General features: G+C 45.8%; 2 protein-coding genes across 2 annotated transcripts; both read left to right on the top strand.

Annotated features, from left to right (window-relative positions):
* The first annotated feature begins 71 nt into the window (after window positions 1-71).
* On the top strand, window positions 72-5,296 carry LOC128723511 (galactosylgalactosylxylosylprotein 3-beta-glucuronosyltransferase S). Its single transcript, XM_053817264.1, has 6 exons — window positions 72-189; window positions 1,892-1,972; window positions 3,257-3,601; window positions 3,861-4,123; window positions 4,210-4,564; window positions 5,168-5,296. Exons 1-6 carry the CDS (start codon window positions 72-74, stop codon window positions 5,227-5,229), a joined length of 1,224 nt encoding a protein of 407 aa, XP_053673239.1. The 3' UTR covers window positions 5,230-5,296.
* Window positions 5,297-8,954: 3,658 nt separating this feature from the next.
* Window positions 8,955-24,673, top strand: LOC128723926 (uncharacterized). The gene is made up of 21 exons (XM_053817691.1): window positions 8,955-9,050; window positions 9,363-9,459; window positions 9,945-10,612; window positions 10,695-10,739; window positions 10,976-13,852; window positions 13,929-14,302; window positions 14,382-14,592; window positions 14,660-15,018; window positions 15,090-17,070; window positions 17,149-17,307; window positions 17,384-18,336; window positions 18,405-18,821; window positions 18,905-19,315; window positions 19,390-19,504; window positions 19,584-20,432; window positions 20,505-21,389; window positions 21,459-21,600; window positions 21,682-22,487; window positions 22,550-22,630; window positions 22,799-23,382; window positions 23,459-24,673. Exons 1-21 carry the CDS (start codon window positions 8,955-8,957, stop codon window positions 24,435-24,437), a joined length of 13,089 nt encoding a protein of 4,362 aa, XP_053673666.1. The 3' UTR covers window positions 24,438-24,673.
* The last annotated feature ends 1,662 nt before the right edge of the window (window positions 24,674-26,335 follow it).

Genomic DNA, 26,335 nt, shown 5'->3' with positions numbered 1-26,335 from the left:
TGAAAATTTTGCTTTGATTAAAAATACTGTAGTTTCCGATAAGTTGTCTTGTCATCGAGAATCGAAAAAAAATGGCTGGGACCAAAACAACTTCCATACTTCAACAAAGAAAATTGAAGAAAGTGTTCCTGGCCGTTTTTGCCGTCGCGCTTTTCGTGTTCATTTTCCATGTGTTTCAGTACAACAAAGGTGAGTGATGTTTGATAATAGCATTGTGGTGACTGGCATTGGGCGTCATTCTCTAATTTGGTTGTGCTCCCCTTTTATAACCATCTACATACATTTACGGTTTCCCTGCGAAATGGCCTACACTACTTCAACTTGTTTGTGGTGTTTCCGAGTGTTCGCATAAAGACTTATTGTTTTTATTTTTACTCCACTTCCCATGCACAATTTTGTAACAATTTTTTGTTGTTGTTCATTGCCAATAAACCCACCCAAATGGCTGGCTATGATATAAGCTCTTTAGTTATTCCTCTATTTATTAGCGGTGTTGTGACTTAACAAGTGGTTTGATGACATTTCATTAGCTCCGTAGCGAGGATAGCATATTCGGTTTCATGGCGTACTTGGTTTAACTTTCCGCCTGAATCACTCGAACCCCTGGAGTTTAATGCAATTGTATGATACGATTCCGCCTGAATAAAACGGATGTCGTGAGATGCAAGTTTGCCGTAATTGTAAGCTAATATCCATAACTGGCTTGTATGACTGATTACTTGCCGTTCGGTAATGAGATTAGACCCGCGAAGGAATAATGTCGATTATGATTGATTAATGATGTTTAACTAGCCACCAGGGACCCCGGCCGATGTCGATTTTCGTTGAGGTGGGAGGTATGTAATAATAGTGGTTTGATTCTTTGGATTGGATGTGGATTATTTCTTGTTATACCCGGCATGGTTGACCGTAGTTGCAATCACGAGGCTTGAGGTGGTAAAACAAAAACGAATTTAATGTAAAACAAACGTTTACGAATGAAAAATAAAACAATCAGTTGGCTTGTCTATGATTCGACCTGGGTGTTGTATCAAAAGGTAATGCCATTAGTACTAAAAGTATGAATTACTTTTATCGTTACCTATTATCTGATTTATCAGTCTGCTGTAAATTACATGTGAAACGTATTATGAGTATCGACGTAGCGATGAAAAAAAATTATCTGATAACACAATTAGGGCACTGCGCCGAATTTATTTTATCATATTTGATAGGACATGTTTAGTTTTATTTTACGGCTATATTTTGTGGGTTTTTTCAAAAATTATGAGGTGGACCTTTTTTTGAATAATTACCGATTTAATTGAATTTGAATCCAACGAATGAAATATCATTTATTAATGTTGATGGAATAATCGGTTGGAGTGTAATATTACTACAGAAAATTTGTCATTTTGGACAAATAATCCATAGACGACATTAAAATTGATTGAAATCTAGCATAAAAATTACTGCAGTTTGGGGTTGCTATATCTTTTTTTTTTCAAATACAAAAGAATAATATGCGATTGTTTTATGTTTGTGTTTTTTTTTTCTCTTATTAACAAACAAACGATCAGGTTGTATTTTTGGGATATTTTTATATGATAAAAAAACTAATACAAACCATTACTATAAAATCATGCAAAATGGTTCCAATTCGTTTGCTCGTAAATATTAGTCATACATGTTTTTGAGGTGTTGTCATTTATTATCTCACCGGTGTGGAATGCTTTATATGGTTCAGGTGTGAGAACAAGAACGTCGTGTGCGAAGTTAACTAACAGGCGTGAGGATGTTTAACTGTTTGGCTGAAACTGATACGGTTGTTTTTACTGCGAGGTGTAAAAGCCAGGAACAAAATTTACACCGCATTTCCCAATATTTATTTCCATAAACTTTTATTTTCCAGAGAAAAAGCTCGATAAAGAAGTAACGCATATCCTCATGCCGTTAGAGATCTCGCCGACCAAAAAAGGTTTCCCTAGAAAAGGTACTAAATTATGATGACCTTACTTGCGCGGCATTAGATAGAGCACATGTTATTCACATCATTCATCTTGCGCATTGTAATGCAAAACAAATGTGTTGCATATTACACGATAAACGATTTTCTCTTATAGTATTTACGAACAAAATAGTGTGGCTCTGTTTTTTCTGCACGATGGGTAACCGATAAGTAGTACTTGTCATATGTTTTTCCTGTTAGTTTAATGGGCTTATACGGCTTTCGGACAAATTCTATGCTCATTTTTTTGAAAGCATGTAAATAATTCTTAAATTCACTTCGAAGAGGTTCCATAAACGGTGCTACAAAATCGCAATTCTCATTCCAAAAAAGCGCTCTTGAATTGCATTGCTCCCATCTTCGTAGGTAGAAATCTAGATAGGTAAACAAATTTGTATGTTTCACGTTTCCAACAGATAATTGATCATATTTGATATTCTTCATGAGTGGCAAATTATTGTGATTGTCTTTCAACTGTTATAGTGATAATGGTAACTGTTTCGTGGTTTACAACAAAGGCTCTAATTTTAGTCGGCATTCGGTGCGCGTTACATGTTTCCACTATAATTTATGGCGCCACTGACTTATGCCAGTGAGGTTTAAATATCACTATAATTTTATGAGCATCGTTCAAAGATTAAAATCATTCAAACTGAATATGTCGGAACGACATATCGTCGATTCTCATCTATAGGCAATACAAAAAGGTTTCACGTGATAACGAATGGTTTGATATGACGGCGTATTTTTGTCACATATACAGCTCTTATCGTGGTATGATCAAATGAATAGTACCCCATGGTATTGAATGAAATGATATCAGATGACTACAAAGTTATCAAGAAAATTGATGTGTGGGGTGAGGAGATAAATGACATTAAAGCATGCGACTAATCAGTTGAAGGTATAATAAAATTGCCTTACTTTTTTATACATGGTACATCATAAACACTATACAAATGTTTGTTTTTTTTTTATGTTTGAAGCATATGTTTCATTTCGCACGGCATGATTCAATACTTTCGCTCTATCTTCGAATGATAAAATGTTGCAAATGGTGTAATCAACCTTATAGCGAATTATATGACCGGCTCCAGTTTCAAAGGGACAATGACCACCGAGGGTCCCAAACATAGAGCGTCATTGTAAAACCATGCAGCCTTGCGTGGATGCAATTAAATGAAAAAAATATATGTAAATTATTTTCTTTTGTGTCCATTCAATAATTGTGGTGTCTTTTTTTTTGTTTTGCTTTATTGGACTATTTAGAAGACTACGAGAAAGAATATCCCCTGTTGCTGGTGGACGAGCAGTTGGTGATTTGTTACGAGAACAATGTGGACTACCGGAAAGCGTCGTTCGCAACCACGTTGTCCGATTCGACGGATGACCCGAGCACAACACAACGCAACCACCATCAGCAACAACCAGAACAAACCAATGGGACGGAACCGACGATATATTTTGTCACGCCAACGTATCCCAGGCGTGAGCAGATGGCGGAAATAGTTCGCTTAGGCCAAACGCTGATGCACGTGCCCCGGTTGCACTGGATTGTGGCCGACGATACGGTGAGCTGCAGCGAGACATTAAACAGTCATCTGCGAAAGTTCGGTAAGTTTAAAGCTGGACTAAAGACAATTACTATTTGCAGGGGTGGCATTGTGGAAACATGATCTCTTGCATTCACTCAATCGTTAGTTTGCGAATTGTAAGCATGGCAATTTCACAGTTCCACAAAAAATGCTCTGCTTTATATCCTGAGGCCCTTCGCCTTTTATCCTGCACCAATGCGTTCAAGAACGATTTATATCATGAGCCAATGGGTTCATTTTCTCGTGCGTTTGTATTCATTACTTTTCTTTTCAATCAGGCATACCGTACACCCAGCTGGCCAGCCCCATGCCGGAGGTATACCGTGCTCGGAAAAATGCTCCCCGGGGAGTAGCCAATAGGCGGGCGGCACTAAACTGGATCCGAAGAAATCACAAGAAATCGGGTGTCCTGTACTTTGGTGACGATGACAACACCTTCGATCTGAAGCTGTTTAGCGAGATTCGGTACACGAAGAAAGTGTCCATGTTCCCAGTGGGATTGATTGGAGACTATGCCGTCAGCACACCCATCGTACGGAACGTACGTGGCCTATCCTGGCCCCAAACCACGGGGAGTCGAATGGCGCTGCTTGATACTAATGATTCCCTTTTTTCATCAAACAACAGGGACGGGTGGTGGGATTCTTCGACTCGTGGCCAGCGAAGCGTAAGTGGCCCGTCGATATGGCTGGTTTTGCGGTTAGCCTCGAGTATCTAGCACTCAGCCCGAACGCGACCATGCCCTTCAAAGCGGGCTACGAGGAGGACGAGTTTCTGAAAAGCATCGGCCTGAAGCAGGAAGACATTGAGCCGAAGGCGCGGAACTGCACCGAAATCCTCGTGTGGCATACGCAAACCAAGGGCAGCAAATCGCCTACCGTTCGAATCGGGATGGACCGGCAAAAGTTAGACGAGCTGAATCTTGGCGGGTTGCTGAGCAGGCTTGAAAAAATGGGAGTGAATCATATCAGCGAGTCGGAAGGTGAGTGGACATGTATTATCACACTGCCGACCATCAGGCACGTGTGTTCTTTGTACCCAGGTGTTTAACTACAATGTACACTGACTACTTATCACGTTTACTTTCTCTTCACATTTCTTGTTTACTTTCGTCTTGGATTTAAGTTTGTTATCATAGCGCCTGTCGTATTTGTTCAATCGGTTAAGGTTTGCTTATAATAAATATGTTTGTGTTTGGTATCTAATCATCGAATTGAAATTTAAGTGCCCTTAAATCGCTTTGAACTTGACCCTTTAATCTGACGTGTGTCTGGTGTAAGGGATTTTTTTATCTTTTACTAACGATGAATCATTCTTAAACCAAGCTTAATATAAGAAGCTTTCATGTGGATTAAACGGCATGCATTATTTACGGAGAAAGTAATCGACACGTTGAACTGTGCGTAATTATGCATATATATTCTTCAAATATTTAAGATAGACGAAAGTAATTCATCCTATAACCAAAAACTACATATTCTCACCTAATCGGACTTAGAGGAAATAGCTGTTATTACATTTATATAATTTTAGTTTTGATTTGTATAAAGTAACTAAACCGATTATTTTTTTCTTATTCTCACAGGCACCACCGCTCAAGCCATAGTAAACGGAAGTGTAAAGCCACTATCATTTTGGTTTAGTTAATAACTTCGTGATCATCTGCAGTAGCGTGATGCTGTGGAAATTCCCAACAACAACAAAAAAAAACGCAGTATCAATGGCACCAACCGAATGCAATAGATAACGATTATATCCAACTGTATTTGCATTTATGTTGCTGATCACTTGTTAGTTGTTTCGAAATGAAACGCAAAAGCGCAACCAAAAAATTTTATTATTCGTACTGACGGTCAGGCGATCGATGAAGCTCGTTCGCCTTTGTTTTAATATTCTGTTTCTAAACACGATCGTGTTGGCAGAGGTTGTACAAAAACGCTTGTTGTAGTGTCAGGATATGAAAATGAAAAGAAATAATGCATTGCATCATCCGTTATTGATTTTTAGCTTCTAAAGCAACATATTCATTTATGCCAAATATTTCACGAAAAAATCCCGCGATACCCAGACTATCATTGAAACGTCGTGATAAAGCACAGATAAAGCACAGGAAAATAAGATCGCAAAGCGAACAAAAGAGCTGAGTAAGCTTGTTTCAAAGATAAAGCGAAGACATCAATGATAAATCGTCGATAGCAGTGAGTGGCTTTCATTACATTTAACTGAGATTATAGGCTTCAATCGGATTCATGAATAACACACCATCAATAGAAGGGTACAGCGATGATACTACTATCGTACATCAGGAAATTGGTGGATTTTTTAAACAAATTATGGATAAAAATTTACATACATGTATTTTTGTGCGTAGTATGTATCGTAACTATGTAAACGTTGGATATATTGCATTCGGACAGTGCTTTAAAATTGTTTGATGGTATTCGATCGTTATAACGTATCCCGTCCAAGCGTTAAGGTACTGTTTCGGAAGCACTATGTACTGTGGCTAGTGGGACGGACAAGAATAAGAAAGGTTGGTGAGTTTTATCAGCCGTATGAGGTTTAGTAGCAAAATACTATCATGCAAATAATATAAATCTTATGGTGTACCATCGTTGCACAAAAAGCTTAAAAATTAATGAAAATAATGTATAAATGATCATTGATATTTGTTTTCCAAATGAAATGCGAAATATGTCGATGCTAAAAGTATGCGTTTGTTAGTGAATTTACAGTTTGATATTGGAGTATGATTCATACAGAACAAGACAGTAAGCAATCATTATAGAATTTTGGTTTTAGTTAGAATAACGCATCATCTAGGTTTTAGTCTTCATTTTGTGTGCTTTTACGTAGATTCTACTCTGATATGCGGATGTCGAAAATAATTTAGTTTTGCATTAGTTCCAGTAAAACGCAAAAAAAAACACAATATCTCAGTGCTGAAGACATTCCCCAATCAAGAGTTTATTTTAAAAGGCGTACCTATGCACGCACATTAGCATGCTCTTAGTGAAAACTAGTCTCACTCACTCTCTAACCGTCGCTCAAACACCTGTAAAGGACTAAAGCAGCACAAAGGTAGAAACATACCCCTGCTGAATACTAAGTTAGACGTTCTGCGTTTAGATTAGCTTAGTTGGTTATTAGTTGTGATATTAGCTTAGCTTGGTGTGATTCTCGTACGTCCGTGGACTGGTTTTTAAAACACTATGATTACCAAACTAATTAACTAAGGGCTGGATGGTAAAAAAGACAAGCTGGTTAGCTACAAAAAAGACGAACAAACATTGAAATTGGAAATATGAGTTTCTAACAGGTGCCACAACTAGCGGTAGTACGCAGAAACAGATTTCCGCACATGTAGTAGGAAAAGTTGATTAAACTGTTTCTTCCAATGCGAATACTAAAGCAATCAAAGCTCTGTTTCTTCGTACACGTAAGTGGTTATGAGTCCAGGGTTAGAATTTCTTTTTGTCGTAGTAAGTTTTCCTGCAACCTATTAGATTACATCAACTGATGCAACTGATTAGACCAGTTGTTTTAATACTTATTAAAAGCATTCTCCTCGAACCTTTCAATTGGCTGTTACTCTACGACAGTAAATAGCGATATCTCTGAATTATTTTCTAATATGTCTGCACCACATTCAGCATAAAAGACAGCTTTTTTTACAAAGTCAGCTCAAGATCGTCACGATGCCGGCGCTCGTGACTACGTATTTGTAAATAGCGATTAATAGCGTTCCTTTTAATTCGATTTCGATAACCAAACTCTTTGCATGAACACTCCTCAATGTGAACTGCAAGCAACGTAAAAGTCAGAAAGTATAGGCAGTTAGAACAAATGTAGAATTATTACTATTCGTTGGGCGAATATAAACAAAACAATGAAAATCGTACATCGTTCACAAATGGCAGGACAAAGAGTAGCATTGTACAAGCAGCTAGCAAAAGATGAAATCGTACACTTAACAATTTTGATATTTAATATCATGTGACGGAGAATATGGAATGAAAATAAAAGGTTAGTTCTTTCAAAGAAATCACTTAATGTTTTTGATTTTAATTTTGATTCGTTATAAATGGCCTGTTGTGGAAATTACGATCCATTGCGCCTCATCCGTTCTGAAAAGCGTCATCAAACCATCATTAACGTATACGAATCTCAGGAAGAAACACCGTCATCGGTTCAGTCTTGGCGTGGTTCCGCTCCTCGCTTGTTCGCTGCATGCTACTTCAGGAAACTATCTTATCAGCCAGATTCGACTGTAGCTCATCGATCCGTCGCCTACCGGACCCCTTACCGGGATAAGCCAACCCCCGGCTTCATTCTCTCCGCTTCACGGTCCACCGAATCAATGCATGTCCTATCACCCGAGAGCCGACAGAATCCGTTTCCAGACGATCGCACGAGACCTTTGACATTGGGTCCGGTGATAACGGGAGCGCGCATCATCAAACCGAACCGATTATCTCGCACCCGCTCGGGCCAGGTTCTAGTAATTGAACTCTCCTTTTGGCCAGTCTGTTTCTTCGTTCGGTTCGGATCGGATCGCGATCAGTTCTCTGGTGCTGCGAAAGTGGAAAAGTTGGTGATCTTCAAAGTGCACGCACTAACCGTAGTTCAAAGTGTTGGCTGGTGAGTTGACGATCGCACGATACGTGAAAGTCGCTAGAATCCTATCGTTTCGACAGGATACAAATGATCCCGTGATGACAGGCGGCTTTTATGCTAGCCGCATTTGGCATGTTTGAGTTGAAAAGCCACTTGATTACGCAACGATTGATAGTACCGAAACGTGTGTGTTTTGTGTGCCGTGGCGGAAATTCTGATACTTTCTGGGTTCACTCTCATCATCGTTTACGAAAAGTGTTGCTCAGTGCAGCTTCAGTTCGGTTTGGTTTTGCAAATGTGACGATTCGTGGTGATCAATTGAAGCTACGTTGCACGAGGTGCCAACGTTCCATTTGGTTCCAACGAAGTGCCAACGGTTCCAAGTATTCCACGTTGGCGCAGTTGAATGACATCCCATCAGCACACTGAAAGGAAGATGATCCTCTCGTTATCAACCGAGTCGGTGATTATGAGATGAAGCAGAGTGCTGAGTGAACGAGAACGTGCAGTGTAGTGTGGGAATGGAAGATAGAGTGAAAGAGAGAGAGAGAAAAAGAGAGAGAGAGAGAGAGAGAGAGTATGGAAAATAAAATAAAGAGATAAAGAAACCATACGACAACAAGCCAACAACCGCTGATTATTGACGTACGCAGCCAAAGTTCAAGTTTACGATGATGCCGAATGGAGATCATTTACAATGATTCAGCTGCACCGGGGACGTCTGTGGTGTGTGTCTTGGGGTACGGAAACGAGCGATGACAGAAATCGGTGTCCTGCAACCCGACACAGATTCCGGGTCTTGGGATGTTGACGCAGTGCTCTATCGTTTTAAGGTGATAAGAACACCAATTGTACGATCGAATGCACAGTGTAAATATAGGAAGGTAGCAGGCGATCGTACAGTTGGAAGGCGGTGTGAAGTTTATCAAAACGGAGTGAAATACTCGACCGATAGTGGCGAAGCTATAACCAAAACAAAATTAACCGCATTACTGTTGAGTGTCCTACGCCAATAATGTGTATGATCACCGAGTTAAAACAAAATTATGCTTCTTAATTGTGCGAATAATGCAATATTCATCTTTCAACAGAGAACCGAAATACAGTGTGAGAAAGGAAAATGAGTGTTTCGTAAAGTGCCAACAAGTGCTAACGTATCGAAGACATACACGTGCGCAATCATGGCAAAGCGAAAAAGCTTGATTTTTGGATTTGTTTTCCTTGCCGCGCTATCGCTTCAAGCAGAAGCATACAAAAGAAGTAAGTAAAACTTGGTGGAACCATACAGTTTTAGGTTGTGGGTGGAGATACTTTCTTTTCTGCCTTTCATATTGGTCATCTCAATCGTCCTTTTAATCGTAGCGATAAACAAACAACGTTTGTCCGAGACTTTTATTTTTGCAGCATCATCAAATTTTGTTGACTGATCGTCATAATCCTTCGATCAGGAATTTACAACACCATAGAGATACACCATTGTTTGTTGATTTGTTTTCCATAGAATGTGGAATGCGTTCTATACTATGTATACTACGTATTTATGTGGCAATCATTATTATCCTGAAGTAGAAATTATGAATCTCCTCAGAAACTGTGTTTCAGGAAATTATTTCCACAATAGGAGAAAATCTCCTTTTTTAGATATGCCGCATGAATTTGTATCACCTGCGCTAGAGTGGTATCACGAGGATCAATTCGCGCTGTGTTTAATTGCAACGCACTTTCATTAACCTTTCCCATCTCAGATCCTCTGAAAGATCCTCGCATATGCGGAAGGCCCGCGTGTGCTACTACCAACACAAAGTTCCGGTACAATGTGGGCAGCTTGTACAAGTTCGATTACTCGATGTACGTGAAGACAGCCTTGGTGGGTAGCGGCGACAACAGCTCCGAGCTACATATATCATCCGTGGCGGAGGTAGATTTTTATGCGCCATGTCAGGCCCTGTTGAAGCTGTACTCGATCGAGGTACGCGAACGGGCTGCTGTCCAACCGGCAGATGATACGTCCGGTTTCGACTATGCCGATGATTACAATGCCCCCGACCTAAGCGATACCAATGAGGTGCATCCGAAGAGTGAAGTGATCGCGGAGGAGTTGATGCGCTTTGATCTGCGGTTTGCCTTCCACGATGGTACGATCGGTGAGATATGCCACGAGGAGAGTGAACCGGTGTGGACGCTGAATCTGAAGCGAGGTGTCCTGTCGGCGCTGCAAAATACGATGCCACGGTTCGATATCGACTTCGAAACAACGGAAACCGACGTATCGGGCATTTGCGACGTTAAGTACACGATGTCCGACCGGAATGGGACTAGCTTGGTGTTTCGTAAAACGAAGAACATCGTGACGTGCAAGCGAAGGTACAAGACCACATCGCTTATTCAAACCGTGCCGTACGATTTCCGACCGGTAAGCATCTAAAGAAGGCTAAGCTTTAATTTTCTCCCACTTTGGGTCAAAACATAATGTTACTTAACTGTTTTACATCTAGAATTACGTTGCCTGGCCAATTTTGAACTCTACCAGCTATTGTGATGTAAGTATGTTCTTCTAGAAGAGGTATTTGCTACGCCACGTGGTTTCACGCCTCGTGGTTTCACGCCACGTGGTTTCACGCCACGTGGTTTCACGCCACCTGGATTCACGCCACGTGGTTTTACGCCACGTGGTTTTACGTCATGTGGTTTCACGCCACGTGTTGTTTGTGTCGATCAAAATATTTTATCACCACGTAATCTTGTTTAAATATCCTCCCCGTGTGAACGTGCACAGATTGTCGTTGATAGTTCGATTTACAAAAGCGTCGCTTGCTACGAGCGCCACCAGCTGGTTCCATTCTCCAACGGTCTGGCAGGAGCGGTAACCGAAACCTACGCCAAGCTGGAGCTTGCCGACGAAGAAACGTACGGTCAAGATGGCCAGCACAAGGAGGAGATCGACATTCAGCGACGTTCGGCATTGCTGTACGATCACACACCATCAGCCCGGGACAGTCACGACGAAATTAAGGCGTCACGTGAATTGCTGAAGCAGTTGTGTGCGCTTGGATTTCCTAATATTAAGCGTGACTTTCCGGACGTATTTCTTACCTTCCTGAGCGCGGCCCGTACGCTTTCCATGAACGCCCTGTATCAACTGCTCACGCGTTCGGGCAGCATTTGTGATAACGGGCGTAACCACATCCTTGAGAGCTTACCGTACATCAGAACGGCAGCCTCGGTGACACTCATGAAGGATCAAATCGTGAAGGGCCAAGTGACGGCCGCACTGGCTAGCAAATGGATGGAATCGATCGCCTATCTGACGCGCCCGAACGAAGAAGTACTGGAGGCAATGCTGGAGCTGATCGAGCACGGTAAAGCCACCGGCGATCAAACGTACGTCCTGTCGGCCACCACGGTTGTGAACACATTCTGCAAAATAAATCCCGACTGTGCGGAGGACGAGGGTGTTCAGTCGATCGTACAATTCCTAGAGTCGGAATTGCTTGAAGCCACCCAACGCGCGGATGTTCTCGAACAAGATCGCCAAAAGCGTGATTCGGTGATCGTCCTGCTGATGTCACTGAGCAACATAGGCGTGGTGAACAAACGCTTTAACTACGATCTGCGGAACATCATCGAAAGCGACCGATATCCGGTCGAGGTGCGTGTCGAGGCGGTGAACGTGTTCCGGCGTAGCGATTGTCTTCGCACGAAGGATTACTTCTTGAAGCTGTACTCGACGTTCCAGCTAGACGTGGAGGTGCGTATGGCTGCCTACCTTCAGGCCATGCGCTGCCCGGACTATCTGTCCGTGAAGCTCATCAAGCACGTGCTGAAGAACGAAGAAGTAAGCCAGGTCGGTTCGTTCGTGTGGTCTCACCTGACGAATCTCGCCAAGAGCGCATCACCAGTACGCGTCGAGGCACAGGGTCTCCTCGCGGAGAACGACCTCGGCAAAAAGTTCTGGCTGGATGTGCGCAAGTTCTCGCGCAACTACGAACAAACGCTCTTCTTTGACAAGTACAACTTTGGCGCGACGGTGGACAGTAACGTGATCTTCGCCACCGACTCGTATCTGCCGCGATCCGTGCGGTTGAACCTGACAGCGGACCTGTTCGGGGAGTCGGTCAACTTTCTCGAGCTGAACGTACGCCTCGAGGGGCTCGAAGACTCGGTGCAGCACTTGTTCGGCCCGAATGGCACGTACAGCGCAAAGATGGTGAACGAGCAGGTGATGAAGTACCTGAAACTGCTGCGCCAGTACGTCCCAGCGCGCGTCCTCGATTTGTTCGAGGACGATCCGGTGTGGAACGACGATCTCGATGCTGGTGACGATGTTCGCCAGAAGCGGGACACTGCGCGAGCGCTGCCTGCCGTCATCGCACGTGAAATGCAGAACGAGGTCGAGCTGCTCGGTTACCAGCTGAAGAGCAACTTCGGAAAACCCCGGCTAACGGTTAGGGTGAAGATTTTTGGCAACGAAATGATGTACTTCCCGGATGGGGTGGACCTGTTCAAACAGCACGCCCAGTGGAAGATGCTTTCGCGGTTGTTCTCCGGCAAGGAGATGTCGTACACCAAGTCGGCCGTATTTCTGGATGCCTCGTACGATGTTCCTTTGAGCTCTGGGTTACCGTTGGCGCTCGGTATGGTCGGTGCGTCGTCAGTGGATCTGCGAATGACGGGCAAGACGAACGAAATCCCTCGCGCTATGGGCGACATCGAGGGCAAAGTAAAGCCCAGTGTGACGGTGGACATTACGGCGACGATGAAAAGCGATCTCATGCATGCCAGCACGGCGATCAAGGTGAAGACGAACCTGTACTCGAGCTCCGCCTGGGCCGCACACCTGAAATGGCGCGGTAAGGATGCTGCGTCCTTGCAGCTCAGTCTGCCACAGGACCGGAACGACATCTTTAGCATCCGGTCGGAGATGTTCGTGCAGATTGATGGGCGAGAGCATCGGCAGGGTGGTATCGAGCGGCGGTATTCTAATTCCACCTGCACGTGGCCGGTTATTGATCAGGCGATTGGGTTGAAAATGTGCGCCAACTTTAGCCTCCCGGATGTGAGCAGCAGCCGGGACATCGAGGTTCCAAGCCTCATCCTTAGCGGACCGGTTAACTTCGATCTAAGCCTAGAGAAGGCGGACCTGACGGCTAAGGTGTTTGTGTTGCGGTACAACTGGGACGAACGGTTGAATCAAACGATCGGGACAGTCCTGTTCGAGACGCCCAATTCGCACGTTCCTCGCATATTCAGCGCCAATGTAACGCTCGAGGCACAGCGTAAAACAGCCACCATGTCGTTCGTGAACGGGAACATCTCGCATAAGGCGATCGGCATTTACATTAACAATCCGAATCAGCACCGGTTGGAGACGTCGCTAAATGTGAACGATCGCAAATATCTGGCCCTCGAGATAGGCTACAATAAGACGAGTGCTCGGAATGGGCGCATGTACTATCCATCGTTTTTCCTGTCGGTTAACAACGATCGCATTGCTGGAATGGGCGGTCATGTTAGGCAAACGGAGAAGAACAATATCACGCAGTGGGACTATATGGTGGTGTTTGAAACGAAGCGGCTCCGCGCGAAGGCGATCGGATACGTTTCGATCTCTCACAACGCGACGTACATGATTCATAACTCCATGGAGTACCGGGTAAGTGTGGCAATGCAGACACATGTGCTTAATTTGTTAATCAAACCTGAATTTATCTTCACACGGACCACTTTAGTTTGCAATGAGTAAAATGGAATATTTGGTGATCAACGCGATGGCAGAAGCGATCAGAAAGGACATCTCGACGTACAACGTTAACTTTGATCTGCGTTCGAGCGCGTATCCACACTTCGATGTTGCCCTGAACACAACCTTCCTAGAGGGAACTGGCCGTTACGATTTCACGTTGCTGCACAACAACGCCGCAGATTTACGCAATGAGTCGTACCAAACTACGGTCAAGGTGATATTTGCTCATGATAATCCTTACCGGAGCATGATGTACCTAGCGCCATCTAGCGGGCAGCTTGAAAACCCAACGGAACGGACAAGTGTATCCTTCGAGGTGACGAGACCCCGATCAAAGATTGATCTAAAGGCTATGCTCATGTGAGTATAACGGGAGGTGTGATTGCGATAAAAAGCTCTTGCTAACGACCGCAAGTGGTTTGTTTTTATATTTTTGCAGCCACGAAAGTATGCTGAAGAAGGGTATGGACCACAGCGTACGGTTGCTGGCCCGGTATGCTCCTCAGAGGGAAATCACCGGGCTGGTGGCATTCTTCATTCCACGAACGAAACTGTTTTGGTTCGATGGTGCCTTCAATCTGACTGTGCCTGGGTTTAACCCGTGCACCGCCAACATCAAGATCAAGGAAAATGCACAAAAAGAGCACAGCGTAAGTAGCGTGAGGTCGATGCTGAATATCCTGAAAACGATCGCCTAACACCTCCGGTTATGATCAGTTCGATTTCAGGGGCGTTTGGTTTTCGGCTCACGCACTCAACGTCAGCGGTTGGTACAAGGATCGTAGCTCGATCGTCAAGAGCTACCATCACGCGAAGCTAGTAGCACAAACTGGACCATCAGGCATCGAGGTTCTTGGGGATTTGAAGTACATCCGTGATGAGTACAGCAACCGTTTGAATGTACTCGCTCAGTACGACAAAAAACCGTACGGCATCATTCTCCATCACAAGCAGGAGACGGAGAATGGCACCAGCAGCTACGCGGAACTCCGATGGGATGATGGGTTGTACTGGTTTTCGGCGCTCATGAAATCGGCACCAATCAAACAGCTAGACCTAGAGCTACACATCGATAAGTATGTTCGCGGAAGATCATCAGAAATTACAGTGGATTATGCTTAGCTCTCTGTATGCTTCCATTTTGTAGGGTTCGCGACGTCAGCGTGTCTCTGCGGGGTTATTCCACGGCCCTGAAACGAGAGGTAGGCGTGGAACTAAAGTGGGATGCCAACCGGGATCCAACACAGCGGGTTGTTTTATCCGGGGAGCTAAACACCCCGATAGATCGGACATACGATGGGTTGTTCCTCGTGTCCTACCCAAACCGTACCTTTAGCGGGACGTTCGATTTGAAGATGATTGATCCGAGGTACTTGGCTAATGCGCGCATTTCGTGGAACACAACCGAGGCGATCGAGATGCACCTGGACGCTGGTACGGATGAGGAAATTCTGCGCAACATGTGGCTCCTGTTCCAGCTGGATACGCCCTTCACCGGGTGGCGTCGTAACGCCTTGAAGGGTGGTTTTTACTTCAAGAACAACATGCTTCGCACGAACGTTTCGGCGCATTGGGCTGAAGATCAGAATCTCGGCCTAGAGCTGATGGGATACTACATGTCTAATGAAACAGACTTCAACTGTGAGCTGGAGACGAAACTGCACAGCTCTATTCAGCACGTACCCACCGCGATGTTGCACTTGAAGCATAAGTACGACCTGAAGCGAATCGAAACGATTTGTACCGTCAACCATACGGTGACGAACGAAACCCCGCAGGCGTTCTCCGTGCGATCGAACTGGCAGTACGACGTGGACAAACATCACCGGAACGTGTCAGGTTTGCTGAAGTTTAACAGTCCGTTCGAGGGCTACAAAACGGGTGCTCTCGTGGCGAAGGTGTCTCTGAGCGAAAGCCGTGCCATAACCGGTGCGGCTGATTTAGAATTAGAAGTCGACAAGTACGAGATGGTGCTGGAGGGTCACGTGCGTAACCTGGTCGACTGCATGCTGACGGCTAACGTTACCTCATCGAACGAGAACTACCGCAACATCAACGGACGGTTTGGGGTGAGCGAGAAAGATCGTCACCTGGTGGCGGAAGTGATCACACCGAAGAGCGCGCTTGGTGTGGAGCTACTGTACGCCGTCGTATCGACGCAAAACTTTGACGTAAAGTTCCACCTTGCGACGCCACTGAAGGATCTGGAGAAGGTGATCATGAGAGGAAAACTGCAGCCGGACAACATTGACTTCCGCGTCGGTATGAACAACATGGTGCTGGGTTGTACGGGAGTGTGGAGAAAAGTGCACCTGAAGGACTTTGAGTACTCGTACCGGCTCTACACGCCGCTCCAGAAGTTTGAAGAAAGCGCACTGATCATGAAGGTCGTGATCAACAGCGAGCGACCGGAGTACGTGGACGTAGAACTGTCGGGCAAGTTTTCAGAGTACAAGCTGGGTTTGAAGGCGGTTTCGAAACCAAAGGCACAGCTCATACGGCAGCTGCTACCGCAGACGGCTTCCTCGATGGTGGAGGAAGAAGCGTGGAACATGGACGATTCCGACGATGAGGAGGAAGAGGAAGAAGACGAGGAAGATGAGCAGAACTTGCTGAACTTCATCGGTGACTTCGAGCTGTACACGATCGTACTACCAACGATCGCGGGTACACTCGAGCTGACGGAATACAAGTCGAACTATCGCGCGATCGGTAAGGTGAAGCTACCCCAGGGTGACATCGATATTCGCAATCGCTTCTATCTGATGGACATGTTGAACATGAAGAACAGCTTGGGGCTCAAGACGCCCTTCCCGGTGGCGCAGGAGATTACGTCCGATTTCGTCCTTAAGTTTGCCAATCTGGCCGCGGGCGTAACGGTGGGAATGAACGTGAAGTTTAACAATCGATCGGAGTGGGTCAACACCGGTTTCAATGTGAACTACAGACACTACGTGGATGAAGCCGAGGTGCACAAGCATCAGGCCTTGGTGGATCTCATGACACCGATCAAGAACCTGCAGAAGGTGTTCTTGAACGGATCGCTGGATTTAGACGATCACAGCTACAAAGGTAACTTGACTGCGAAAACCATGACAACAGATGCATCGCTGGCGCTTTCGTTTGAGGTACGGTGTAGGATAAATTAAGAGTTAATATTGTCTCATATTACATCACACTTATCACTTATCTTGTCCTTTTCGTAGAGTGAAGATCAATTTATCGATACGTACATGGGTGTTTGGGTTCGAGCGCCCCTTATGCCATATTATGCGTGTCGTGTGTTCTACAAGCAGGACTTTTCGAATATTGAAAACTCTATGGATTTGGGCTTCCTCGTGAACGACGGTGATTCGTACAGCAACGTAAGTTACAGTCTCACGTGCTGGAGCGCGTTTTATCGTCTAGTTATTATAATTAACTCTTCTTACGCATTATTAGTTCCGAATGGATGGTAGCTGGACGTTCGCAAAACCTCACTTCATTAATGGAGTAGGAAAATACCAATCAAACTTCCTGCCGATCAACCTGATCAACACCGACTTCCTGATCACTCGAACGCCGTTTCCCAAAGCCTACTGGAACGTCAAATTCCAGGATCAATCGGGAGCAGTGGAGGAGATCAGAGCCAGAGCCGAGCGAAACCGTGAAATGTTCAGCATCGATCTGAGCGTCCCGATGGCGGACTACAGGAACCTATCCATTCACGGCCGGTTGCAGCAACGGCGAGGCAGTCAGTACATCGTGTCCGGCCAGCTGTTCCGCAACGAGCACATTTTCCAGCTGGAAGGTGAAGCAACGATTATCGAAGACATCCCGTACCGTGCGGATCTAGCCTTCCAACCGCTTGGGCTCGAGGGATCGGCTGGTTCGATAAGCTATCGTTGCGAACAGCAGTCTACGGGGACGGAGTTCAACTTGCAGCTGGAAAGCGGAAGCAAAACCGCAAAGGTTGATGGAAGTTTCAAGCTCGCAGCGATGTCGGATTGGTTCGTCAAGCTGGGAGTGGAATCGTCGGAACCGAGCCTCAAGGATGTTGATTTTAACATCGGAATAAATCCGGAGACGGACGGAAAAGCGCTGGGTAAGTTTAACCTGCGCTCTCCGTGGGTGCAGTATGGCATCGACCAAGCCGACGTCGAGATGGTGTTCGATGTTCAGCCCATCTCGGGCTCGGTAGTGGCGAAGTACGCCATTAGAGACGTATCCGGTAACGCTAGCTGCTTGTGGAACTGGGCGCTGCAATCGAACATGCGCTTTGCATTGGAGAACCGCGTGCTAAGGAATTCGGTGGAACGCTTCTTCCGCACCGGTGTTCGATACGTGAATCCGGATGTGGAAAACAATCACAACCTCACGTTTGGTGGGGATTTGAATTTGAACAACATTTGGATGTGAGTACGATGAGTAGTTTTCCATTGAGTTGTGAAATTTTAAACCCAAAGGTTTTATGGTTATTCAGATTCAGCGCCAATGCTTCGGTGGACATCATCTCCATCCGCGATCTGTCAGCAATGATGAAAGTGCAGCTACCAAAGCCAGTAGGTGACGTGCATACGCTGGCGCTGGCCATGAACGGTAACCTGCCCTTCGTGGAACCGGTAAAGACGTTCAATCTGGAAACGTCGTATGAAACGGACGAAAGCCGCAAACGGTACGCGTACCATTCCGAGTACAGTTTCATCGGTGATCTTAGAGCGTTGGTGCGGTGCGAGTGGGGTCCTGACGTACGTAAGCAAAGGATTCAATCGAACCTGGCCATGTTCCGCATCGGCGATCGTCGCGAGGTGACGGCTGGTTTGCGCGGACCTTGGTATTTGGAGGATGCCTTTTTGGCGCACGGATCGTACGATTTCGTCGATTCACTGTACCTCGTGAGGTAAGTGGGTGTGGAAAAGCGAGTGGTAGCTTTGAGAGGAAAAAAGGCACTGATCAATTTTCCCACATGACGTTTCTTTGCAGCGGAAACATATCGATACCGGCATCAACGAAAGTGGCCAGCGCCAACGTGTTGTTCAACAATCTGTCCAACATGAAGGGAGATGTGAACTGTTCAACTCCGTTCCTGAACGTGTCCTGGATTCATGGTCAGCTGGCGTTTACCGAAACGCCCCTGGAATCGATACGATATCTGAAGGGTACCTGGCCGGAATCGAGTGCCGTGTTCGATGCGAAGGCCACCTATCGCAACCAAAATCAAGCCCGTGAGCAACACGGTACGGTTAAAATCGAGGTGCCACTGCAAACCAGACACTACGCCGAGGTGAAATATGGACTCGTGCAACGGCCTGCCATCACAATCGGTCACGCGGAGGTTGATTATAACAGCGAGAAGGTCCTCAATGGGCAGTACACGTCGAAGGAGGAATCTAGGTAATGAAGAGATAAACATGAGCGCTCGACATTAAAGCGGATGATTGACTATGTTAAAACTTTTTGCGATTTAGGGACGATTTCGAAAAGGAAACCATAGACGTAACGTTAGAAAACAAATTCATGCCCGTGGGAGTACACTACGTGCACTCTTTAGACAAGGCTGACACAAATGAGCGTCAATCTTTGGTGAGTGATCACGTGAGAGAGCGTATTTTAAAAATTATTCGACCGCTGGGTAGCTTATCGTTTGATACGTTTTCCACAGGACATCAAACGTGCCGAGGTGTTCCAGTTGAGAAACCAGAAGAATTTCAACATCACCGGTGAGCTGCATGTCATCAACAAAAAGCTGGGCCAGGAATATCTCCTCAAAGCAATCCACCCCAACCGAACCGTTGTGCTGACGGCCGATTTCGAGCAGGATAATAACGTCCGCAAAAAGAAGTCCAAACTGCTGCTCTCGCCGACCGTTTGGATCGCTTATGATTTTCATCTAAGCAACTTTTCGCGTGAGGATGTGGCGTCGCAAAACTTTACGCTTAAAATTTCCTACCCTAAGCGGAACATTTCCGCCGACGGGTGGTACTCGTACACGGAGCATGCGTTCGATTCGGACATCACGCTGTCGTACAGCCCGAACAGAACGAACACGGAGGATGATGATGAGCTGCCAAAGGAGCGGACAATCCGTGGGGCGGTTGTATGGCGTGATCTGGCCAACAGCACCACCAGTGGGCAGCGAGTACAGCTTGCTCTCGGTCATCCCAGTTTCCAGAAGGATGTCACCATGGATGCGCAGTATTTCACCGATCCAAAGCATTGGTTTAACTCGAAGCTAGAGCTGCGGTATACCGACGATGACGAACATCTCATGGGGATGGGTTTTAATTTGAACGATCTGCGGCCACTCGTTGGGTACTGGAACTACTCGTATCATCTGTTCAGCATCCACGAGGCATCCGAGCTGGATCTGGTTTCGATTGGATCGGTTGGAATGAAGCAAGGATTGTATGGCGTCAGCTCGAATTCGCATTATAAACGCGCGTACCTGTCGCAGATGCACGGCCACGTGTTGGGTTCGCTGAATATTCCACAGAAGGAACTGCACTATGAGGTTAATTTTCGATGGCGGTGTTTGAAGTTTCACGTAATCTTACCCCTTTCCGTTTCATTTCGATCTCAACAGCGCATCACGTCTCAAAGTAAGTATCGCTTGTGGACGAAAGCAGCGGGAGCATATCCGATGTATTTGATCAACGGAACGCTGCTGGATGGTACGGATGTGGACGCCGTCGGATTTTTCTACCTAAACATCGACGACAAACTGGTGCACATGAAGGTGAACATCACCCCGGACGGGTCAGAGAACGTGTACATGTACGGTGTCATTCCGGATTCGCGCAGTGCCTACTTTGACTTTTGGCGGGACTATGACAACGCGCGCGAGGTTGACGTGACGTACTACATGAAAATGAACCACTCTCGGTTGATAACTGGGCGCATGCTGTGGCGCCCGCAGATTAAATCCGACCTGCAGGAATGGGTGAAGGACTATTTCAACCGCATGCACCAGTCGTTCCTGGAGTATACGGAGTTTTGGATCAAGCACGTTTACCTGGAGACAAAGGACACGGCGATGGGTATCTACGAGTCCGCTCAGCCTTACGTGGAAGGGCTGCTGGAGGACGTTTCAGGATTAAGCGTGCTGCAGAATGATTTGGCTGATCTGCACAACTTCTTGAACGGGTCGTATGTGGCTGATGATTTTTACATCCGCTCAGCCATCAACTTCACGATTACGGTGCTGGATGAGCTGGCGATACGGAATAAGATAACATCTCTGCCGAAGATTCTCACCGAACTGTGGCAAGTGATGGGTGAATCAGGACAAGCGCTCGGTAAGTCGATTGCTTGGCTACTGGAGCGCGTTAAGCAGTCGTACCAGAAGTTCATCGACATCATTGGACGGATTTTCCAAGGCGATTCTATGCGCTATCTCTCTTCAACGTTGGAAGAATCCCTTGAACGGTACGATAAGTTCGTAAAGGATATCCACTTACAGTTTATCAAGGTAATGTAGCACTCTTGCTGAGGGAATTGATCGATTGCGGAGAGATTAAGTTAAACTGTACACTTGCAGAACATTCAAGACATGTGGGAAAAATGCACATCCATGGCATCAACGTTCTGGCACCGGATGCTGCAAAATATTGAACCGACGATAATCAGGCTGGCTCATTATGGCGAATCGCTGGGATGGTTTGTCGGAAATGAAATATTCAGTAAGTCCATCGTTTTTTTTCACGCACCTGGAAGTGATCTTTACGTTCACGGAATATTCTAACAACTTACACATTTCACAGCATTCCTGTACAACAAAACGCAAGAGATCGCGGATTCACCGTACTTCAACACGGTCACCAACTTCACGCAGGACCTGGACATGCTGTACAAAGACGTCGTAACGAATGACGTGTTTACCAACGTTAGAAAGTACTCCGCCGTGTCTTACCGGTTCTTACGCGAAAAGTACTTCCAAATCGTACCGTTCGGGCGCGAGTTCCATCAGGTGGTGATGGAGCTGACTGAAGAGATCAAGGGTCTGCAAAAGATCGAGTATGTGCAGTTCTTCATCCAACGGTACCACGAGGTTCGTGGCAAGATTGAGTGGGTTGCGGAAGAGTTCCAGGTCGAGCGAAGGTTACACGAAATGTGGGCAATCATCCGCCACAAACTCTCGCACATAGCACAAACGGCACTGCAGGCGGAAAATCATTACCGGCAGGCGAAGACCAAATTTATCTTCGACCCAGAGCACGGTGTGATGGAGCTAGAGCAGAAGCTGCCCATGTCATGGCACGCGTTCAACGAGACGCCCAAATTTGAGGAGATACCCGAGATTAAGTTCATCAGCGACATTCAGGATATGTTTTCCGGCAGTAACACGACGATCTGGACGCTGTACAACGACATCTGCCCGTACTCGAATCCGCAGATGTGGTTACCACCGTTCAAAAGCATCGGATTGCTTATCGGATCGAGACACTACATGTCCTTTGATAAACGCTTCGTATCGATGGATTTGCGTGCGAGTGAAACGAACCGGTGTCGCTATCTTTTGGCGCATGATTATCACAACCGAACCTTTACGCTGCTGCTCGAGCCATCGGTAATTGTTGAGATTATGTAGTTGGAGCTTGAGTTATTACAAATTTTGATTCTGTCTTCTAGGTGCTGGCGAACGGTCGCAGCTCGAGGAAAATAACGCTAATAACGGATGACCACACGCTGTCAATCGATGTTTTCGATATTGTACGTGTCAAGCACTGGTGATCTACATTAGCAGGATTCGCATTTCACGTGTCATCGCTCATGATCATGCTCATTAGTTTTGAATGCATTCTATTGATCTTTATTTCGCTCGCGATCAAGAGTCTGTGTTTACTGATTACTCCTTATTTTCATTATTTTTGCACATAGTCGGTGAAAATCAACGACAAAGACGCCACAGCCCTGCCGGCCATGATCGGTACCGAGACGGTGGCCTACCGTGAATCGGATCTTCTGTACATCGCCTCGCAGCGCGGATTCATGCTCGCTTGCAGTCTCCGGTATCACCTTTGCTGGCTGGAGCTGCACGGCTGGTACTTCGGCAAGATAGCGGGTCTACTCGGAACGATGAACAACGAACCGTTCGATGACCACATTACCGCCACCAACCTCTACAGTGCATCGGACGAAGAGTTTCTCAACAGCTGGGCACTGCCCGGTTGCGAAACGCCAGTCACGACGACGAACCATACCAGTAACTTCTACAGCGCCTCGAACGAGCTGAGCCAACTGTGCGATTCCTTCTTCCGTCACAAGCTGTCGTACTTCGCGTCCTGTTTCGCGGTGGTCGACGTAACGCCGTTCTATGAAATGTGCTTGGATTTGGGTCACAATCTGCAGAAGGAATCGGACGCAATTCCAACGGATCGGGGAGCATGTACGGCTGCGTTGGCATACATTGAGGCGTGTGCGATCGAGGGTACGCTTCTACGTGTCCCGAACAACTGCATAAGGTGCGTTGAAAGTGCATTCCCACGTAGGTGCCTTGCGAAGAACGCTTATTCTAAACTGTACCCTTTCTTCTTTTAGTTGCTCAATGATGAACGGAAGTCACGTGCCGGAGGGAAGTTTCGTGCCGCTCCGTGATGAGGATGTCCCGAAAGCGGCCGATATTGTGTTCATTATCGAGGCTAAGCCTTGCAACGAGCAGTTTGTTCAGACGAAGAGCATTAGCCTGCTGGTGGAAAGCATCAACCGGGAGCTGCAGGATCTGGGCATACATGACACCCGGTACGGTGTGATCGCGTTCGGTGGCGCTGTACCTTTCGATCGAGCACACAGTGTGGTGGTGGGTAACAACGTGTTTGAGACCCACAACCGTTTGCTACCGTTCTTCGAACACATCTCAGTCGGAAATGGCACCAACGAGGACATCTTCGATGCGATCACGCTAGCTTCGAAGCTGGTGTTCCGCCCAGGTGCATCGAAAACGTTCATCATGCTGCCGTGCTCACGTTGCACCACGTCTCGTATGCGGCTGGACTTTTCGTCGATCGTACAACTGCTCGTCGAGAACGACATCAAGCTACACATTCTGGCCGATCACGAGCTTTCGTTCCAGAAATCCCGCGTTTCCCGGCTGTTCTACGGCATGGACAACCGTGCGGCATACACGAAAAAGGACGTGAAAGAGCTGGTTGGTGATGAAGATCTGCGCCGGCAGATCCGTCTACCGAAGGCAACGTTGGGCGAATGCATAGCGCTGGCACTCGAGACGGATGGATCCGTTTTCGGTGGACACAAACTGCGCCAGGATCGTGCTAACACGAACAACACGAAGAAGTTCATTAAGGTGTTTGCGAAGCGTATCGCCTGGACGGCCATCCCGAACAGTTGCCAAACGTGCGAGTGCACCGGTCACAACACCGGCGTGGCGTACATGCAGTGTATTCCGTGCAATTATCCTTCGCCCTTCACGATCGACGATAGCGACATGACGGACGAGATGTTCCTGTCCGTGATGCAACCCGACAGCGACTGGGCGTTTGAAGATACTGACGAACTTTGATGCGAGTCTAATAGAGGCAACTAGCAGGATGCATTACGCATTTAAACCTAAAACCATGTTTATCGTTCGCCGGAACAGCTTGGTTAAAATGCTGAAAATTAGGTTATAAGATTTGTGTAAGTAAAGCGCTCAGCTTGTTGCTTAAAAAATGTAGTTACGTTGTTGATTTTTTACCCTTGTTGGATAAAAAAGAATACAATCCATACTGTAAGTTTGATTACATGCGAGCAAATAAAATGAACACATTGTGTTTAGGAAAGATTACCTCATTTTATTACTATCAATTGGTTACATATAATTGGTTTCTTTGCCTTCTTCTCTGGTTTGTTTTTGCAACAGGGTTGGTTTTTTTAATCTTTTCTCTCTTAAAACCTATTTAGATTAAAGTTTTAAAGTTTTGTTCTCTTTGTATGTGTCTCCTTCTTCGACCCTAGGAGCGATCAGGGGTATCATCAGCAGCCCGTAACGCCCCGGGTTTATGCACTAGTTCATCATCATTAGTTTGTTCTATTCTATATTAAATTGCCATTCATTATCAGGGTGATCAAGCCCATGGAGGGGGCTTCTTTCGTCTTACCTCGGCGTTTCAAAACAGGTTCCGAATGGTTTCATTTCATTCATGCCCCAGCCGTTTTCCGTTATAACTATGCAGCAGCTCCCTAACATACGTCTACAGTGGGACCTGCAGATTAGTTTCCATACAACTTCTCTTCTTTACATTTGCACTGAAATGGGAACCATAAGCTGGGAAAATGACAATGCCTTCCTCTGAAAGTGATCGATGGATATTCTAGTTAATGCTCTCGTTTCCTTCAATGTTCGTAGAACGTTTGCTCGAACGTAGCTGCACGAAAGCATATCTTTACTCTTCAGCTGGCGTGGTATTAAGAAATGCTACGAATGCAAAATGAGCCCGTTCATAAAACCCACCAAAGCAAAAGGAAACGCGAACCCACCAAAGACGAGAGCTTAATATCGGGCGTTGAGGTGTACAAAATTGGTCGAGATTTCAATCATAATAGGCGGTGGACAAGCATTTAGAGTACCGAGTTCTACCCACTAACGTAGCCGCTAAAATGGAACATTGCAGAAACCAGCTCAAGCGGGTGGCCAACATTTAGTAGCTGTCGGTTTTGTCGACATGACACATCGCGATATCAAACTCTAACAAGCTTTGATTGATTTAGGAACTCGGTCACCATTACCCAGATCGTAGTTTTTGGAGTGGCTGAACTATCTTCTAAGTCTATGTTCTCCATTCTGATATGTTCTACTGCTGCTGTTGCTGCTGCTGCTGATGCTACTGCTGCTTGCGTGTATCCAGCTTATCGGTGGCGTTTTATGAATGTGTTTGTGTGTATGTGTGCTTAAATAGATCATGTCTCATTGATTCAAGAAATAACTAATTAATTAACCAAACAATAAAGGGACTAGGGAGACAAAAATACCAACCACATACAAAACATTTAAAGCATGATTGTCGCTAATACGGTTTTAAATTTTGAAGTCGATACTACTGGTTCTTAGCTGTTACTCCTCTTGGTACAAATTATCCGATCATTGGCTATAAAATGACTACAAAAATGTGGATGCCTAAAACATCCCCAACTATTGGAAAGCGCGCGTGTGCTTGGACTGGCAAGGGCATACAACTGCAAGAGTACCTTCATTACTTTGGAAATAGGGGAAGTTGTGCTGCACCGGGCAAAAGAAAGGCATATATCTTCCTACACCCGGAATCGAATGCTTTGGACGTATCGTTGATGAATTGCGCTGCATGTGGTCGTGATCGTTTTCCTTGCGGGGGGGAAAAACGATCCTTAATACCTCCCTCCAGAAAAAAGAGCGTGTATGCTTTGTTCTGTGTTTGCTTTCCCTCTTCGAAAACCGCGAAATTA

Source organism: Anopheles nili, chromosome 3, assembly GCF_943737925.1.
Source record: "Anopheles nili chromosome 3, idAnoNiliSN_F5_01, whole genome shotgun sequence".
NCBI classification, from domain to species: domain Eukaryota; kingdom Metazoa; phylum Arthropoda; class Insecta; order Diptera; family Culicidae; genus Anopheles; species Anopheles nili.
This window is presented reverse-complemented; position numbering and strand designations above follow the sequence as displayed.

Bases quoted from the DNA above. Each gene is read 5' to 3' on its own strand.
- LOC128723511 (XM_053817264.1), top strand. From the start codon at position 72: ATGGCTGGGACCAAAACAACTTCCATACTTCAACAAAGAAAATTGAAG. The intron at 4,124-4,209 runs GTACGTGGCCTA...ATCAAACAACAG, and splicing joins GCACACCCATCGTACGGAAC to GGACGGGTGGTGGGATTCTT. The intron at 4,565-5,167 runs GTGAGTGGACAT...TTATTCTCACAG, and splicing joins TCATATCAGCGAGTCGGAAG to GCACCACCGCTCAAGCCATA.
- LOC128723926 (XM_053817691.1), top strand. From the start codon at position 8,955: ATGACAGAAATCGGTGTCCTGCAACCCGACACAGATTCCGGGTCTTGG. The intron at 19,316-19,389 runs GTAATGAAGAGA...TTTGCGATTTAG, and splicing joins ACGTCGAAGGAGGAATCTAG to GGACGATTTCGAAAAGGAAA. The intron at 21,601-21,681 runs GTAAGTCCATCG...CACATTTCACAG, and splicing joins TGTCGGAAATGAAATATTCA to CATTCCTGTACAACAAAACG.